The sequence below is a fragment of the Anolis sagrei genome, chromosome 3 (assembly GCF_037176765.1).
Source record: "Anolis sagrei isolate rAnoSag1 chromosome 3, rAnoSag1.mat, whole genome shotgun sequence".
In the NCBI taxonomy this organism is placed as follows: domain Eukaryota; kingdom Metazoa; phylum Chordata; class Lepidosauria; order Squamata; family Dactyloidae; genus Anolis; species Anolis sagrei.
Genome location: NC_090023.1, coordinates 266,465,822 through 266,484,272, shown reverse-complemented (window position 1 = coordinate 266,484,272; position 18,451 = coordinate 266,465,822). Strand labels below are relative to the sequence as shown.

The following is an 18,451-nucleotide window of genomic DNA, read 5'->3' as shown; positions in this document are numbered from 1 at the left end:
AAGACCACTTTTCCCTACGATAATAACTCTTCCAGGAGTGAGTTTCCCTTCCTAGGGGAAGATTTCTTGCACTTCCTGTTGTCTCACCCTCCATTCTTAACTATGAGTCGTTTGCAAGTCGTTTGATGCTTGTAACTCAATACATAACTATGCCATTTTTCTTTTAAGCAAGTTATCAGTTCTAAAGTGTTCTGTTTGGTCACTTATAAATAATCCCAACTCACCAGAAATGATTAAGTGGGTGGTTATTTAGAAATCCATCTGCCTTCATGTATGCAGAAATGAGTATTCTTTTAGAAAAAGAAATCAACAATTAAATACACTGCAAAAAAAAGTTACTTTTCAGCAGTTTTCCAAAACATAAAAATATTAAAAATCCAAACAGGAATGTAAACAGGGGATAAAGGATCCCTTTCAACTGAGGTCTTAAGAAAGAAGTTGTAACAAAATTTTCTCCATCCATGATTTCTGAGCCACTCCCACAGACACAAGTAACCCACTGCTCCAGTCATTCTTTCGCTAATCCTGAACATCAAACAAAAACACCATGCTATGAGCTGGGCAAGAGAACAAGACATGAACCACATACAAATGAAGTCAACTGAGGCAGCTTCTTCCAAGAGTTCTCAGCAAGCCACTATAGGCTACAATTCAATAAGGAATACTGTATTAGAACTTTCCCCTAGTTTAAAAGACCATTTGGGCTCACTTGGCATGTAGACAACACTCCCAAATTCAGGCCTCAAATGCAGTGTTACACTGAAAAGGAAACCAGAGAGGCATCATGTCCAATTCCTACAATCATGGCAAAAAGAGTGGCTGTTCCTATTTGTGATGGAAATACTTTTTTTTTGTCGTGTCAGGAGCGACTTGAGAAACTGCAAGTAGCTTCTGGTGCGAGAGAATTGGCCGTCTGCAAGGACGTTGCCCAGGGAACGCCAGGATGTTTTTGATGTTTTACCATCCTTGTGGGAGGCTTCTCTTATGTCCCCGCATGAGGAGCTGGAGCTGATAGAGGGAGCTCATCCACGCTCTCCCCGGATTTGAACCTGCGACCTGCTGGTCTTCAGTCCTGCTGGAACAGGGGTTTAACCCAGAGAGGCTCTCTTCTCCCTACATTCCACTGAAAGAATGGGCAAAGTTGCACTTGCAAATTGCTGCGGGGTCTCTCTCTGTCCTGCTCTGATACTTTCTATTGGAAGTGAGGAACCATCTACACTTGTATACAGAGCAATCAGGGACAGAGGGAACACTGTGGTGTGCACCTCTTGTCTTGTTTCTTGCCTGTTTTTTAGCCTGGAGCTACACTGCCATATAATGCAGTTCCAAAATGCAGATTAGCTGCATTGAACTGGATTATATAGCAGTGTAGACACAGATAATCCAGTTAAATCTGCATTATATGGCAGGGTAGATCCAGTCTTCTATCTATGTAGTTTAAGGTATTTTGTCTGCATGTAAAGGTTACTTCTCCCTTCTTCCCAAAAATCTTTAGCGTGCTTTATTACCCTTTTGTTTGAGAAGGGACCATCATGAGGCTTCCCCCTGCCTCAAGAGGTCCTACACAAAGACATGGGAGTTAGCATTAGACTTCTATCAAAATCTGGTACCTTTTATTTTGGGCAAACTTCAGCCCTCCAGGTGTTTTGGACTTCAACTCCCACAATTCCTAAAAGCCCATTGGCTGTTGGGAGTTATGGGAGTTGAAGTCCAAAACACCTAGAGGGTCAAAGCTTGCCCATGCCTGCTCCACATGGACCCTGGATCCATTAACGATTACTATCCAGTGGCTTCTCCACATGCTAACCCAGGTAAGTTTCGGCGAGCTTAATGGGGTTTATTCCTACCTAGGCATGCAAAGAATTGCTGCCTAATACTAGTACTAACTCACCAGTACCTCTCAGAAAAGGAAGATGGACTTCCTTCCCAGTGCAGGCCAGGTATTGACCCTTTGGGCTTGTATCCCAGTGCCTTGCAGCCTGGCCCACTTTCTCAACTGCCTTCAAGCTCCTGCACTGCAGGCCTCCACTGCAATGCACCCTCCATTCCTGCTCTTGGCACACTCTAGTATGGATTATGTGTGCTAATCCCGTTGTTTCACCGGGTGAGACTCCCATCTGTAGAATCCTGCTGCAGCCTTGGCTGAAGGAGGGAGACAGAAAGGCTGGAACTGAGATTCTGGCTCTTCTTTCACCTGCAATTTGGATCAGTTTTGACAAGTTGGACCTGACTGGTATCAAAGCAACCAACTAATACTAACACAATTTTTCTTGCTGACAACAAACTTGCTTTTATGGCATTATACAACCGAAAGAAACCCCAAGGACTATGCAGTCCAACTCCCTTCTGCCATGCAGGAAGAGACAATCCAAGCCATCTCAACAGATGAACATCCAGTCTCTGTTCAAAAGAAAAGAAGACTCCACTGGACTCCAAGACAGCAGAATAAACACCTCTAAACATGAAAAGTTCTTCCTAATGTTGAATAGGAATATATTTTCCTGTAGTTTGAATGCATTGCTCTTTGTCCTAGTGTCCAAAACAGCAGAAAACAAGTTTGAGTTATTATTTGTCAGAGAAGGCATATTTTAAGTTTTCACCCTAACCAGCCACAATAAGTTTAATTACCGTAACAACAAAACACACCATAGACCAGTAGTTCTCAACCTGGGGTCCCCAGATGTTTTTGGCCTTCAACTCCCAGAAATCCTAACAGCTGGTAAACTGGCTGGGATTTCTGGGAGTTGTAGACAAAAACACCTGGGGACCCACAGGTTGAGAACCACTGCCATAGACACAAGGTCTTCAAACCCCTTCCCTTCCCTTCCCTCCCCTCTTTGGGTGGACCACAAACAACTGTTAACTCTTGATCCACTAAGTCTGAGTGTGCACCTTCAAGTCACTTGTCAACTTTCATATTTCATAAACAGTATGATAAATTGGTATGCAATGTGTTATGTTATCATATTCTTCCAGGCAGGTCTATTCCCAACCCTGATTATTTACCCTAGTGCTCTGCCTCCACGTAATAATAATAATAATAATCTTTATTTGTACCCCACTAACATCTCCCCAAGGGACTCGGTGCGGCTTACACGAGGCCAAGCCCAAAGTACATCAAACAAAACATCAGATATCCCCATCCCCTTCCACCAGTTAAGAATATTTCAGATTAAGTATTTATTTATTTTATTTATTTACGACATTTATATGCCGCCCTTCTCACCCCGAAGGGGACTCAGAGCGGCTTGCAAGGTATATATACATACAATATATTATTAACATAGTACAATATCAGTTTTAAATATTGCTAAGTATCTCTTAACCTGAAAAATGTGGCCCCTTCTGAAGTATTTGGGAATTCCTGGTAAGGAATGCTCAATCCTTATTATGTACAAAATTACCTTTAGGTTATGTGTATAATAAAATATATTTCTGAAATATAACAGAACTTCAACTTGGCTCCCATCTCCAAGATATCTCATGATGCAGCATCAAAGAGTTGGAAGAGATCACAAGGGACAGCAAGTCTCATCCCATTCTGCCATGCAAGAAAACACAATCAAAGCATTCCCAACAGAAAACTATCCAGGCTGTGTTTAAAACCTCTGGAGGACAAGACTCCACTGGATCCCCAGCCAGTGGATTCCTCAGATGAAAAGATCTTAAGTGGAATCTCTTTTCCTGTAATTTGCTCCATTGAACTCCAGTTTCTGGAGCTACAGAAAATAATCTTGGCCTTTCCTCAATGTAACATCCCTTCAAATATTTAAAAATGACTCTCATGTGCCTTTCTCTCAGCCTTCTTTCCCCCAAGTTAAACATAACTAGCAAATGGTCATGGTTTCCAAACCTTTGACCATTTTGGTCACCCTCCAACTTGTCAATATCCATCTTGAGCTGTGGTGCCCAGAACTAGAGTAATTTGGCCCAAAGCAGAATGAAAGGGGACTATGACTCCCTTCGATCTTGATACAAGGCTCTTCTTGATGTAGCCCAAAATTATGGCCTAAGCGTAGTACTGTACATTTCTCCCTGATAAAGTTCAATTTTGTTTGTTTTGACCAATCCGCTCTTCAATCTGTGAATGTCCTTAGCCTTTGCTGAGAACTACCATATTTACACCACTGAATTGAATGTGCATCTCAATTTTCTAAAACCTGAAACCAAAAAGCAGCAAAACACGCACCCTTTGTCATTTGGCCATTAGAGTTGCTGCCTGCTTAGAATTCTTTTGTTAAAAAACAAAAGTGTTAGTACACCAAACCTTCCAGCAAAAGAAAAGAAAACCTTGGGGTGCATCTATGTTATTGAATGAATTTACCTTAATTTCCTTGGTTCAATGCTATGGAATTTTGGAGGCTGTAAAATCTTTAGCTTCCTCTGTCAAAGGAACAATGGCTTCAAACTACAAGAAAGGAGATTCCATCTGAACATGAGGAAGAACTTCCTGACTGTGAGAGCCGTTCAGCAGTGGAACTCTCTGTCCTGGAGTGTGGTGGAGGCTCCTTCTTTGGAAGCTTTTAAACAAAGGTGAAGATGTGGCTGTGGAGTCAGGCCTTCGATGAACGAGACAACACCATAGGACTCTGGATGGAAGTTGATGTAGATCCATCTTAATAGGACGACTGACCACTGTAGTTTTATATATAGTGTTTTTAAAGTTGTTTTTGTAATTGTGATATATGATACTTTAATGAGTGTATATGTTTTTTATGGCTGGAAACCGGGCTGAGTCCCTCAATGAGGTTGAGAAGCTCGGTATAGAAAACTGTGAAATAAATAAATAAATAAAAGCTGGATGGTCATCTGTCAGGGGTGATTTAAATGCAATATTCCTGTTTCTTGGCAGGGGGTTGGACTGGATGGCCCATGAGGTATCTTCCAACTCTATGATTCTATAATTATTGGTATTGTTATATCTATATCTGCCATTTATTGTTATTATATTTATATCTGCCATTTATTGTTATTATATTTATATCTGCCATTTTTATTATTATCATCGTAATTATATTTATATCTGTCACTTATTATCATCATCATATATTTATATCTGCCATTTATTACTGTTATTATATTTATATCTGCCATGTATTATTATTATCGTTATATTTATATCTGCCATGTATTATTGTCATTATATTTATATCTGCCATTTATTATTATTATTATACTGTGATAATAATATATTATAATTATCATTATATAGCCGGCAGGACTGAAGACCGGAAGGTTGGAAGTTCAACTCCGGGGACAGCGCGGATGAGCTCCCTCTGTCAGTTCCAGCTCCCCATGGGGGACATGAGAGAAACCTCCCAAGGATGGTAAAACATTAAAACATCAAAACACCTGGGCGTCCCCTGGGCACCGTCCTTGCAGACAGTCAATTCTCTCACACCAGAAGCGACTTGCAATTTCTCAAGTCGCTCCTGACATGAAAAAAAATCATTATATTTATGTCTGCCATTGATCTCCAGTGCAAAAAAGTGAGTTTCACTTGAGTTTTGATCTCAAGTTAAAAAAATGGGGAACCTTAGATACAAAGGAATACGGTAGTTTATTATTATTTCCTCTGCTATTTATTATTCTTATTATTTATTATTATTTATTTAAAACTTTTATATCCCGATCTTCTCACCTCCTTGACTCAAACCGGCTTACAGCAAGGATTCAATGCTAATAGTATTATCTAAAAACATCATATAATAACAAGTTAAAATACATATCGATTAAAATTACAAATAAGCCAAATCGCCAAGATAAAATCATGTCCAACTCAGTCCGTTTGTGTGGTCGATAACTTTGTTCTGTAGCCGGTTTCATCCATTACTTTGGGAATGCTTCCTTCCATAGCCAAGATTTCACCAGCCTCCTGAAGGACAGGAGGGAGGGGGCATATCTGATCTCAATTGGGAGAGAATTCCATAGCCGAGGGGCCACCACAGAAAAGGCCCTGTCTCTCATTCCCACCAGATGCGATTGCGAAAGTGGTGGGATTGAGAGCAGGGCCCCACCAGAAGATCTTAATTGTCTTAGTGGTTCATATAATTATATTTGTATCTGCCATTTATTATTATTATTATTATTATTATTATTATTATTATATCCACCTTTGATCTCACGTGAAAAAAGGGCAGGTTTTGATACAAAGAAATACGGTAGTTTGTTTAAATTGTTATTATTTCCTCTGCCATTTATTATTATTATATTTATTTATATCCGCCTTTGATCTCATGTGAAAAAAGGTCAGGTATACAAAGGAATACGATAGTTTATTATTATTTCCTCTGCTATTTATTATTATTATTATTATTATTATTATTATTATATCTGCCCTTTATTATTATTATATTTATATCCGCCTTTGATCTCATGTGAAAGAGATCAGGATTTGATACATTTAAATTGTTATTTCCTCTGCCATTTATTATTATTATATTTATTTATAGCTGCTTTAGATCTCACGTGAAAAAAGGTCAGGTATACAAAGGAATACAATAGTTTATTATTATTTACTCTGCTAGGTTCTTGTGGGTTTTTTCAGGCTATATGGCCATGTTCTAGAGGCATTTTCTCCTGACGTTTCGCCTGCATCTATGGCAAGCATCCTCAGAGGTAGTGAGGTCTGTTGGAAATAGGAAAATGGGTTTATATGTCTGTGGAATGACTGGGGTGGGACAAAGAGCTCTTCTCTGCTGGAGCTAGGTGTGAATGTTTCAACTGACCACCTTCATTAGCATTAGAAGGCCTGGCTGAGCCTGGGGGAACCACCTCAACTGGGCTCTCCAGGCCAATGGAGACTCCACCTCAGACATCAGAAGAGCTGCAAGACCCAGAACAAGCCACAAGAGTCAAGATGAAGATCCACCCAGAGGAAAAGTGTTCCTGCCATACATCAAGGGAACCACTGACCACAGAGGGAAGCTGATGAGGAAACACAACATACAAACAACCTACGGACCCACCAAGAAGATACAACAAATGCTTCGTTCAGCAATGGACAAGAGGGATCCTCTCACCGCTGCAGGAGTCCACCGTGTACCATGCAGCTGTGGACAAGTCTACAGAGGGAACACCAAACGCAGCATCGTTGCCCAAACACGAATCAAGGAACATGAAAAGCACTGCAGACTCCTTCAACCAGAGAAGTCAGCCATAGCAGAGCACCTGAGGAACTGATCTGGACACAGCATATTATTTGAGAACACAGAAATGCTGGGACCATGTCAGACTCCACAGAGAAGCCATTGAAATACACAAGCATGTGGACAATTTCAACAGAAAGGAGGAAACCATGAAAATGAACAAAATCTGGCTACCAGTATTAAAAAAAACTCAAAAATTACAACAGCAAAACAGCAGAGAGTAAACGATCAGGCACATCTAATCGCCTCTCAACAAAAGATTCCCCCAGGCTCAGCCAGGCCTTCTAATGCTAATGAAGGTGGTCAGTTGAAACATTCACACCTAGCTCCAGCAGAGAAGAGTTCTTTGTCCCACCCTGGTCATTCCACAGATATATAAACCCATTTTCCTAGTTCCAACAGACCTCACTACCTCTGAGGATGCTTGCCATAGATGCAGGCGAAACGTCAGGAGAGAATGCCTCTAGAACATTATTATTATTATTATTATTATTATTATTGAAGTAGCCTCCCATATTCCCCCATATCCCCCTCCCTCTCCCCTCCCAAGCAAGGCTTCTGTACCGTAATTCCCCGAGCAAACCCGCAGGAGCTGGGCCTCCATCCCTGGCCTCCTCGTTCCCCCGCTTGCTTTCTTTCCTTTCTTTCCTTCCTTCCCTGGGATACAGCTTGAAGCCCCTGAGGATCTCCTTGGCGCGCTCCTCCTCCTCCTCCTGGCCGGACATGGCTCCTCTGGGCCGGAGAGAGAGGCGCCTCGGACGCCCCGACGCCGGCGGAACCAGCCCTCCACACAACACGCCCCGCCTACTACGCCCCGCTCGACCAATCCCAGCCGGGGCTTCCCCACACAGGCAGCGCCGGCGGCCAATCCGAGGGAGGCTCCCTTCCCCGGCTCAGTCGCTAAGGAAGAGACGCCCCAGCAACCGCAGGAGAGAGTGAGGGGCTGACGGGTCTCGCCGCGGGACAATCTCCACCGAGAAGCGAACGCTATGGCTCGAAATGGGCAATGCTAGGAAGGCGTAGAGAAGAGCGCCCCCTGGTGGACAGAGCAGGGCACGGAGGATTGGGTGAATGGGTTGTTGTAGGTTTTTTGGGGCTATATGACCATGTTCTAGAGGCATTCTCTCCTGACGTTTCGCCTGCATCTATGGCAAGCATCCTCAGAGGTAGGGAGGTCTGTTGGAACTAGGAAAAAGGGTTTATATATCATAGAATCATAGAATCAAAGAGTTGGAAGAGACCTCATGGGCCATCCAGTCCAACCCCCTGTCAAGATGCAGGAATGTTGCATTCAAATCACCCCTGACAGATGGCCATCCAGCCTCTGCTTAAAAGCTTCCAAAGAAGGGGCCTCCACCACACTCCGGGGCAGAGAGTTCCACTGCTGAACGGCTCTCACAGTCAGGAAGTTCTTCCTCGTGTTCAGATGGAATCTCCTCTCTTGTAGTTTGAAGCCATTGTTCCATTGCGTCCTAGTCTCCAGGGAAGCAGAAGACAAGCTTGCTCCCTCTTCCCTGTGGCTTCCTCTCACATATTTATACATTGCTATCATATCCCCTCTCAGCCTTCTCTTCTTCAGGCTAAACATGCCCAGCTCGTTAAGCCGCTCCTCATAGGGCTTGTTCTCCAGACCCTTGATCATTTTAGTCGCCCTCCTCTGGACACATTCCAGCTTGTCAATTTGTTGTTGTTGTTCATTCGTTCAGTCGTCTCCGACTCTTCGTGACCTCATGGACCAGCCCACGCCAGAGCTCCCTGTCGGCCGTTACCACCCCCAGCTCCCTCAAGGTCAGTCCAGTCGCTTCAAGGATGCCATCCATCCATCTTGCCCTTGGTCGGCCCCTCTTCCTTTTGCCTTCCACTTTCCCCAGCATAATTGTCTTCTCTAGGCTTTCCTGTCTCCTCATGATGTGACCAAAGTACTTCAACTTTGTCTCTAGTATCTTTCCCTCCAGTGAGCAGTCGGGCTTTATTTCCTGGAGGATGGACTGGTTGGATCTTCTCGCAGTCCAAGGCACTCTCAGAACTTTCCTCCAACACCACAGCTCAAAAGCATCGATCTTCCTTCGCTCAGCCTTCCCTAAGGTCCAGCTCTCACATCCGTAGGTCACTACAGGGAATACCATGGCTTTGACTAGGCGGATCTTTGTTGCCAGTCTGATGTCTCTACTCTTTACTATTTTATCGAGATTGGACATTGCTCTCCTCCCAAGAAGGAAGCGTCTTCTGATTTCCTGAATTGTGGTGCCCAGAATTGGACACAATATTCCAGGTGTGGTCTAACCAGAGCAGAATAGAGCATGGGGAGCATGACTTCCCTAGATCTAGACACTAGACTCCTATTGATGTAGGCCAAAATCCCATTGGCATTTTTTGCCGCCACATCACATTGTTGGCTCATGTTTAACTTGTTGTCCACAAGGACTCCAAGATCTTTTTCACACGTACGTTTTCACAAGTTGTTACCTTTTAGAGAAAGAGATATGAATGAAATCTTATTTCTATATAAGATTCGTTTGTGGGATAAACATAACTCAAAAAACACTGGGCGAATTGACACCAAATTTGGATACAATACACCTAACAGTCCAAAGAGTGACAATCACCCCTAAAAACACACAACCCCCCCCAATTTAAACCATATATACATACACACATACATTCATATACATGTACACATGCACACATACATACAGACACACACACATATATACATGCCAGCATGGACAAATATACATATATACACAGACATACATATACACCTCTATACATATACATCCTAACCCCCCCCAAAAATAAACCATATATACATATACACATACATTCATATACATGTACACATGTCCACATGCATACAGACACACATACATATATATATATATACGCAAGCACACACAAATATACACATATACACACACATACATATACACCAATATTCATATACACCCTAAAAAACCCCCAAAATAAACCATATATACATATACACATACATTCATATACATGTACACATGTCCACATGCATACAGACACACATATATATATATATATATACGCAAGCACACACAAATATACACATATACACACACATACATATACACCTCTATACATATACACCCTAACCCCCCCCAAAATAAACCATATATACATATACACATACATTCATATACATGTACACATACATATAGACACACACACACATATATATACACAAGCAGACACAAATATACATATATGCACACACATATACACACCTATATATATTATAATTATTTATATATAATTATTTCTATATAAGATTCGTTTATTATTATATGATAATTATTTATATAATATTTCTATATAAGATTCGTTATTTATATGTAATTATTATTTATATATAATTATTTCTATATAAGATTTGTTTATTATTATATTATAATTATTTATATATAATTATTTCTATATAAGATTCGTTTATTATTATATTATAATTATTTATATAATTATTTCTATATAAGATTCGTTATTTATATATAATTATTATTTATATATAATTATTTCTATATAAGATTCATTTGTGGGATAAACATAACTCAAAAAACACTGGGCGAATTGGCACCAAATTTGGACACAATACAACTAACAGGCCAAAGAGTGACAATCACCCCTAAAACCCCAAAAAAACCCCAAATAAACCATATAAACATATACACATACATTCATATACATGTACACATACATACAGACACACACACATATATATGCAAGCAGACACAAATATACACATATACACCTATATACATATACACCCTAAAAAGACCCAAAATAAACCATATATACATATCCCGGAAGCACACACAAATATACACATACACACACATATATATACACCTCTACACATATACACCCTTAACCCCCCCCCCCAAAATAAACCATATATACATATACACATACATTCATATACATTTACACATGTACACATACATACAGACACACACACACATATACATGCAAGCATGCACAAATATACATATATACACACACATACATATACACCTCTATACATATACACCCTAAAAAGACCCAAAATAAACCATATATACATATACACATACATTCATATACATGTACACATACATACAGACACACACACACACATATATATATGCAAGCAGACACAAATATACACATATACACACACATACATATACACTTCTATACATATACACTCTAACCCCCCCCCCAAAATAAACCATATATACATATACACATACATTCATATACATGTACACATGCATACAGACACACATACATATATATATATACACGCAAACACACACAAATATACATATATACACACACATACATATACACCAATATACAATATACACCCTAAAAACCCCCAAAATAAACCATATATACATATAAACATTGTGCTGTTGCACGCTAGGCCTGTGCATAAGACTGTAGACAGGACATAAATTCCGTGTGCCCAACGGGACACCCGGGCTGCCTCAGATTAAAGGCCCTTGGATTTCCTTAAAACAGAGTCTTTAGATTGCTTAAAGGTTCAACAAAGTTCTTTATTAATGAAAACAAACAGGTACTTTAAGGCTTTCTTAACAGTCTATTGCAGTGGTTCTCAACCTGGGGTCCCCAGATGTTTTTGGCCTTCAACTCCCAGAAATCCTAACAGCTGGTAAACTGACTGGGATTTCTGGGAGCTGTAGGCCAAAAACATCTGGGGACCCCAGGTTGAGAACTACTGGTCTATTGGCTCTCTCTCAATCTTGTCCACAGGGAACAGGCACTATCTTCATAACTGTAACTAATGGGGAAATCCTTAACTTCTAATCTGGGCAGTCTGTCTTTGCCTCTGTTGGCGTGGAGCCCCTGCACCCGGTACCAACTGCTTCTGGCTTCCGCGAGTGACCCTTACCAAGCAGAGCTTTGTAGACTTCCAGGGTAAAAAGAATTCAGGTTCCAGTGATGGCTGGTTGAAGTGCTTCAGCAAAGGAGATGTAGGGCTATATAACCCCGGCCAAGCCGTAGAAGACGAAGCTTTCTACAGGAGCTCTTGGTTTTATGTCCTGTGTGAAAGGCTTCTCTGTGTGGACTGAACCCAAAATGGCTTCTATTCCCTCTAAAAACCCCAAAAGGGGGCGGGACCAGGGAACCTAACTATAATTGACAGGTGGCTTGTCCTATGATTGCAGCCAAAAGAAGCCACCTATCTGCAGAGTCCCTGAAACTTAGGACTATAACAAACATTAAATGCAAAGCAAACAAAATTGGAGCAGTTGGTGCAGTTGTACCTGCACACTCATGGCCTACATTTCTCAATGATGAGAAATCTACACTATAACATTGGCAAATCTAATTTGGCAATAAACAATTACCCATTCAATAACAACACAACATCACAAATTGGTCTGTGCAAGGCAGAAACATTGCCATTTTGGCACACTCTTAGTTTTACCTTCCTTACCAATCCGGCAAGGCTGCATACTCTCACCCAACCTTTTCAACTTGCATGCAGAACACATCATGCGAGGATGTGCGGGGCTGGATGAATGCAAAGCTGGGGTGAAAATTGCTGGAAGAAACATTAACAACCTCAGATATGCAGATGACACCACTCTGATGGCCGAAAGCGAGGAGGAGCTGAGGAGCCTTCTCATCAAGGTGAAAGAAGAAAGCGCAAAAGCCAGGTTGCAGCTAAACGTCAAAAAAACCAAGATTATGGCAACAAGAATGATTGACAACTGGGAAATAGAGGGAGAAACCGTGGAGGCTGTGAAAGACTTTGTATTTCTAGGTGCAAAAATGACTGCAGATGCAGACTGTGGCCAGGAAATCAGAAGACGCTTACTTCTTGGAAGGAGAGCAATGTCCAGTCTCGATAAAATACTGAAGAGTAGAGACATCAGACTGGCAACAAAGATCCGCCTAGTCAAAGCCATGGTGTTCCCTGTAGTCACCTACGGATGTGAGAGCTGGACCTTAGGGAAGGCTGAGCGAAGGAAGATCGATGCTTTTGAGCTGTGGTGTTGGAGGAAAGTGCTGAGAGTGCCTTGGACTGCGAGAAGATCCAACCAGTCCATCCTCCAGGAAATAAAGCCCGACTGCTCACTGGAGGGAAAGATACTAGAGACAAAGTTGAAGTACTTTGGCCACATCATGAGGAGACAGCAAAGCCTAGAGAAGACAATGATGCTGGGGAAAGTGGAAGGCAAAAGGAAGAGGGGCCGACCAAGGGCAAGATGGATGGATGGCATCCTTGAAGTGACTGGACTGACCTTGAGGGAGCTGGGGGTGGTGACGGCCGAGAGGGAGCTCTGGCGTGGGCTGGTCCATGAGGTCACGAAGAGTCGGAGACGACTGAACGAATGAACAACAACAACACCAATCCATCCAGACTTGGCAAGGTCTCTGTAACTTTGGCCAAAGGCCACTTGAAACGGGGTAAGGATTTGTCTTTCAGCAAAACAATGTCCCCAATTTGGAGGTTGGGCTTAGAGTCTTTCCACTTCCTGCGACTCTGGAGTTGAGCCAGGTACTCTGCCTTCCAGCGTCTCCAAAACTGGTTGGCCAGAGTTTGAGTTTGTTTCCAGAGTGCTTTGTAATATCCTTCGGGGAGAGGGTACATAATTTCCTGCCATTCAGAAGTTATCACTACCTCTGAGGATGCTTGCCATAGATGCAGGCGAAACATCAGGAGATAATGCCTCTAGAACTTGGCCATATAGCCCGAAAAAACCTACAACAACCCATCTTTATCATCTTTACTATTATCTTCTTTACTTTCTCGCTGTATGTGTGTGTGTGTATGCATGTGTATGTATATATTGTATTAAAGTCTTAAAAGAGGTTGGTTTTGTATGAGTATGTGAGAAATCAGTTAGTGAGTATGGTGTGACAACTGTAAAAGAAGATGCATGAAGCCAATTGGTTGGGCTATGCCTGGGGAGGTGGCTGAGCCTGGGACTTTTGAATACTGTTACATTTTTCAGGCTTGACCTATGCAGGTGCTTAAAGGGAAGCAGAGAATAGAGAGAAGCTGGCAGAGACAGAGTTTGGAGTGTCCTCTCGCTTTATGAGCTGCTAAAGAGTTTATCTACATGGACAAAGAGAGACCATTTTAAACCTCTCATAAAAGGACATTATGTGGTCTGTTCTGACTGTTGCTACTTGGTCGTTGTACAGATTCCTCAGCAGACAGACAAGGTGACTTGGTGTACCCATACCACCAAGAACTTGCCACAATTTATTATGATCCACACAGTCAAAGGCTTTAGAATAGTCGATGAAACGGAAATAGGTGTTTTTCTGAAAGTCCCAACCTCCCTGCATTAGATACAATATATATATATATATATATATATATATATATATATATATATATTAGCTGTCCCCTGCCACGCGTTGCTGTGGCCCAGTCTGGTGATCTGGAAAATAAAGTAATGAGAAAGTGTTGGTTTCTAATATATGTAATTCCTTTCTGCTTGTGAGTAAACAGTATTTCTTGCTGTTTCTTTGTCAGTGTTGATGTGGAGTGTGTCTGGTTTGCCTACTCTGGAACATGCCACATATCATAGTCCTTCTTTAAGGGTCTCTTTCAAATCTATGATACTATATCTGTGTGTGAGAGAGAGAATCTTATCTATCTATCTATCTATCTATCTATCTATCTATCTATATTTATGACTGGATGGCTCTTTGTCAGGAGGGCTCTGATTACATTTTCTTGCCCTGGTGAAGAGAGTTGGACTGGATGGCCTTAAGTATTTTCTGTTGGTCATGGGGGTTCTGTGTGGGAAGTTTGCCCCAATTCTGTCATTTGTGGGTTTCAGAATGTTCTTTGATTGTATTGAACTATAAATCCCAGTAACTACAAATCCCAAATGTCAAGGTCTATTTCCTCCATCTGTGTTCATATTTAGACATATGGAATTGTTGTGTCGAGTTTGGTCCAGATCCATCATTGTTTGAGTCCACAGTGCTCTCTGGATGTAGGTGAACTACAACTCCCAAACTCAAGGTCAATGCCCACCAAACCCTTCCAGTGTGTTCTGTTGGTCATGGAAGTCCTGTATGCCATATTTGGTTCAATTCCATTATTGGTGGAGTTCAGAATGCTCTTTGATTGTAGGTGAACTATAAATCCCAGTAACTACAAATCCCAAATGTCAATGTCTATTTCCCTTAAACTCCATCTGTGTTCATATTTGGGCATATGGGATATTCGTGCCAAGTTTGGTCCAGATCCATCATTGTTTGAGTCCACAGTGCTTTCTGGATGTGGGTGAACTATAATTCCCAAACTCAAGATGTACTAGCATACATCTACTTTGAGGAGAAACGCATCTTTGTCTAGGGCAGTGTTTCTCAACCTGGGGATGGCAGCACAATAAGGCTTCTATTAAAATTATTGTATATTTATGCATTTCGGTTCTCTATTGCATGTTTTGAAGTTGTATTTGCTATTTTTATATTACTTCGTATTATTATTATTTCAACAATTTATTAGTTTTTCCTCAATACTTCAACTGTTTTTTCAGTCTTTTAGTCTTCTTTCATGGTTGCCATCTTCTTTGGAAGATTGTTTAGAGCAAGTTAATGGCCTTTCAGGCTTCCTCCATGTGAATAAATAGGAGTTCACTTTTTGAATAATGAGAATTATGTGTCGGGGGCATGGCCCAAAAAAGGTTGGGAATCACTGATCTACACTGTAGAACTAATGCAGTTTGACACCACTTGAACTGCCATGGCTCAATACTATGGAATCTTGGGAGTTGTAGTTTGCTGAAGCTCCAGCATTTTGGCAGAGAAGGCTCAAGACCTTGGCAAACTACAACTCCTAGGCAAGTAAAGTGATGTCAAACTGCACTAATTATACAGTACAGATGCACCCAAAATGGAACTGCAAAGGATTCGTTCGGACTGTCCCTGGTAAATTGGGACAGGTGGAAGGTGTGAGTGGTTCAACTCCTGTACAAATGCCCCATGCACACAAAAACAAATTATCTCACAGAATTGAAACTAAATAACACAGAATTGTGGGCTACTTAGTATTCAGGCTTTTATTTTTCGTCTAGGGAATGGATGTGACCTCCTAGTGTTTTTTTGTGTATTCACCTCATTAACAGGCTTCGAACAGCAGGCAGCCTTCAGGAGCCGTCACGAAGCAAATACATTTTGAATTCAATATCTGAAAGACTGATAATTGGTTGCCATGTGTTCCGGACACCCGTGCTTGAGGAAGATGCACCTGACCTGGTTACCTGAGAAATCCTGCATCGCATAAGGTTTTTATTGATAGCTTAGGCTGAGTTAAAGTAATTGGAAGGCCTGAACTGGTCTCCCAGACAGAAGTTGCCTTATATGTGTGTATTAGTTACCCAATGAGTGGTGGCATAGAATGAAGTATTATAATAGAAAAATCTTCTAGAATAGATCAATTTAGGCTGGATCTGCATTATATGGTCAGTGTAGACCAGGCCTGGGCAAACTTGAGCCCTCCAGGTGTTTTGGACTGCAACTCCCACAATTCCTAACAGCTGGTAGGCTGTTAGGAATTGTGGGAATTGAAGTCCAAAACACCTGGAGGCCCTAAGTTTGCCCATATCTGGTGTAGATCCTATATCCCACTGACTCCATTGCATTTGAGCCACTGTGGTTAAAGCTGTTGCAACTCAGAGTAAGCTTCACCTTGCTGCCAAACACCACCACACAAGAGCTGTAGTTTTATAGTTTATTGAGGAGAAAATCCAAGTCAAAATAAAGAGTAAGCATTGCAAAATTCCAAAGATTAAGGTTAAAAGCGGAATATGGTTCCAAAGATCTTCAGGTAAAAACAGGAGACATAATCCTATTGGCAAAGTTCAAACCAGAGTCCCAGGTACAAGCAATGAAACAATTGCCCCATGAATCACCATACAAGAAATCCCAAGCGTACTGCTTTCCAGGCTAAGATTATTCCATGAAGCTTTCGGGCTAGTAAGCTACGTTGAACTGACACTTTCACAGAGTTTCCAAGAGGCCTAAATACCTTTCTCACATCATAAAAGCACTGTGACGACCTTTCACCGAGCTGGTTTCACCTCTGCTTGCCAGACGCGAACTCTGCCTGACCTGGAGATCAAGGCGAGCTTCCCGGGTCAAGTCACTATCTACACTTTCGGTATCAGCGTGAGAATGCACCTGCTCGCTATCTCCTTCATTAAAATTCCTTTCTGGTGAAAACGGCTATGTTGACACTGCACTGTCTGTGAGAGTCTCAGAAGCAGGCTCAGAGATTTGAGGCACAGGCAAAGAGCCAGGAAGCTGTCATCCAGCAGGAATCTGAATCCCATCATCCTCATCGTCAGAAAATAGCTCAGCTACAACAAAAGCAGTGTCACACTGCATTCATTCTACAGTGCAGACGCAGTTTTTTTGTTTGCAGGGGAAGGACTACATTTCTCAGGTTCTAGCTGAGGGGATTCTATGATGGTTTCGCATGGATAGCTGCTTTGAATGGGATATTAATAGTAGTAATAACGTTAGTAGTAATAATGGTAATAATAGTAGTCATAATGGTAGTAATAAGGAATCCCTGCTGGTACAGTGGGTTAAAGCGCTGAGCTGCTGAACTTGCTGACTGAAAGGTCACAGGTTTGAATCCGGGGAGCGGAGTGAGCTCTTGCTCTTAGCCCCAGCTTCTGCGAACCTAGTAGTTCGAAAACATGCAAATGTGAGCAGATCAATAGGTACCACTCTGGCAGGAAGGTAATGGAGCTCCATGCAGTCATGCTGGCCACATTGAGGATGAGCTCACGGGTCCCTAAGAACATGAAGGGACTATGGCTCCAGCACCAGCTCCAATACAGGGGCCTTTCTTTCTTCTTTGCAAAACCTCCCCGCTTCAAGGTAACCAACCCTTAATAAAAACAGTATCCTTTTTCCTAACTTCTCCTCTTCATAGTGATACATTGTGTCCTTTTACTGACTCAAGCGCTAACAAGCATGAACCTTTTCTGAGCTGCAGATCCCTGCTGGCTCGCCCGGGGCCCTCTTACAGTGTCCTGGGGAGGTTGAAACTGCGTTTCTTTGAACCACGGATACGGAAACCCATACGGATCCCCATATCCGTGGGTCAACCGATCAACTCCAAACTTTCTCCTGGGACTATTCTAAGACTAACTGCTATCTCACTTTCTGCTGAATGGACCCCTGCACCCTGGAAATCCACCTCATTGGGTGGAACCTCATGTGGGGACCAGAATGTCTCTTTCCACAGTCCCCATGCAGCTACAATGGTTGTGTCTCCACTTCATGGACGT

At 41.8% G+C, this 18,451-nt stretch overlaps 1 protein-coding gene across 1 annotated transcript in view; it reads right to left on the bottom strand.

The window, feature by feature from the left end:
• The window catches only part of PDE6D (phosphodiesterase 6D), a 60,400-nt gene extending 52,452 nt beyond the window's left edge, over positions 1–7,948 (bottom strand). The window contains exon 1 of the mRNA XM_060767320.2: positions 7,815–7,948. Coding sequence (XP_060623303.1) covers positions 7,815–7,873 — 59 coding nt within the window. The 5' untranslated portion in view covers positions 7,874–7,948. The remainder of the gene's footprint in view (positions 1–7,814) is intronic.
• Positions 7,949–18,451: the final 10,503 nt, after the last annotated feature.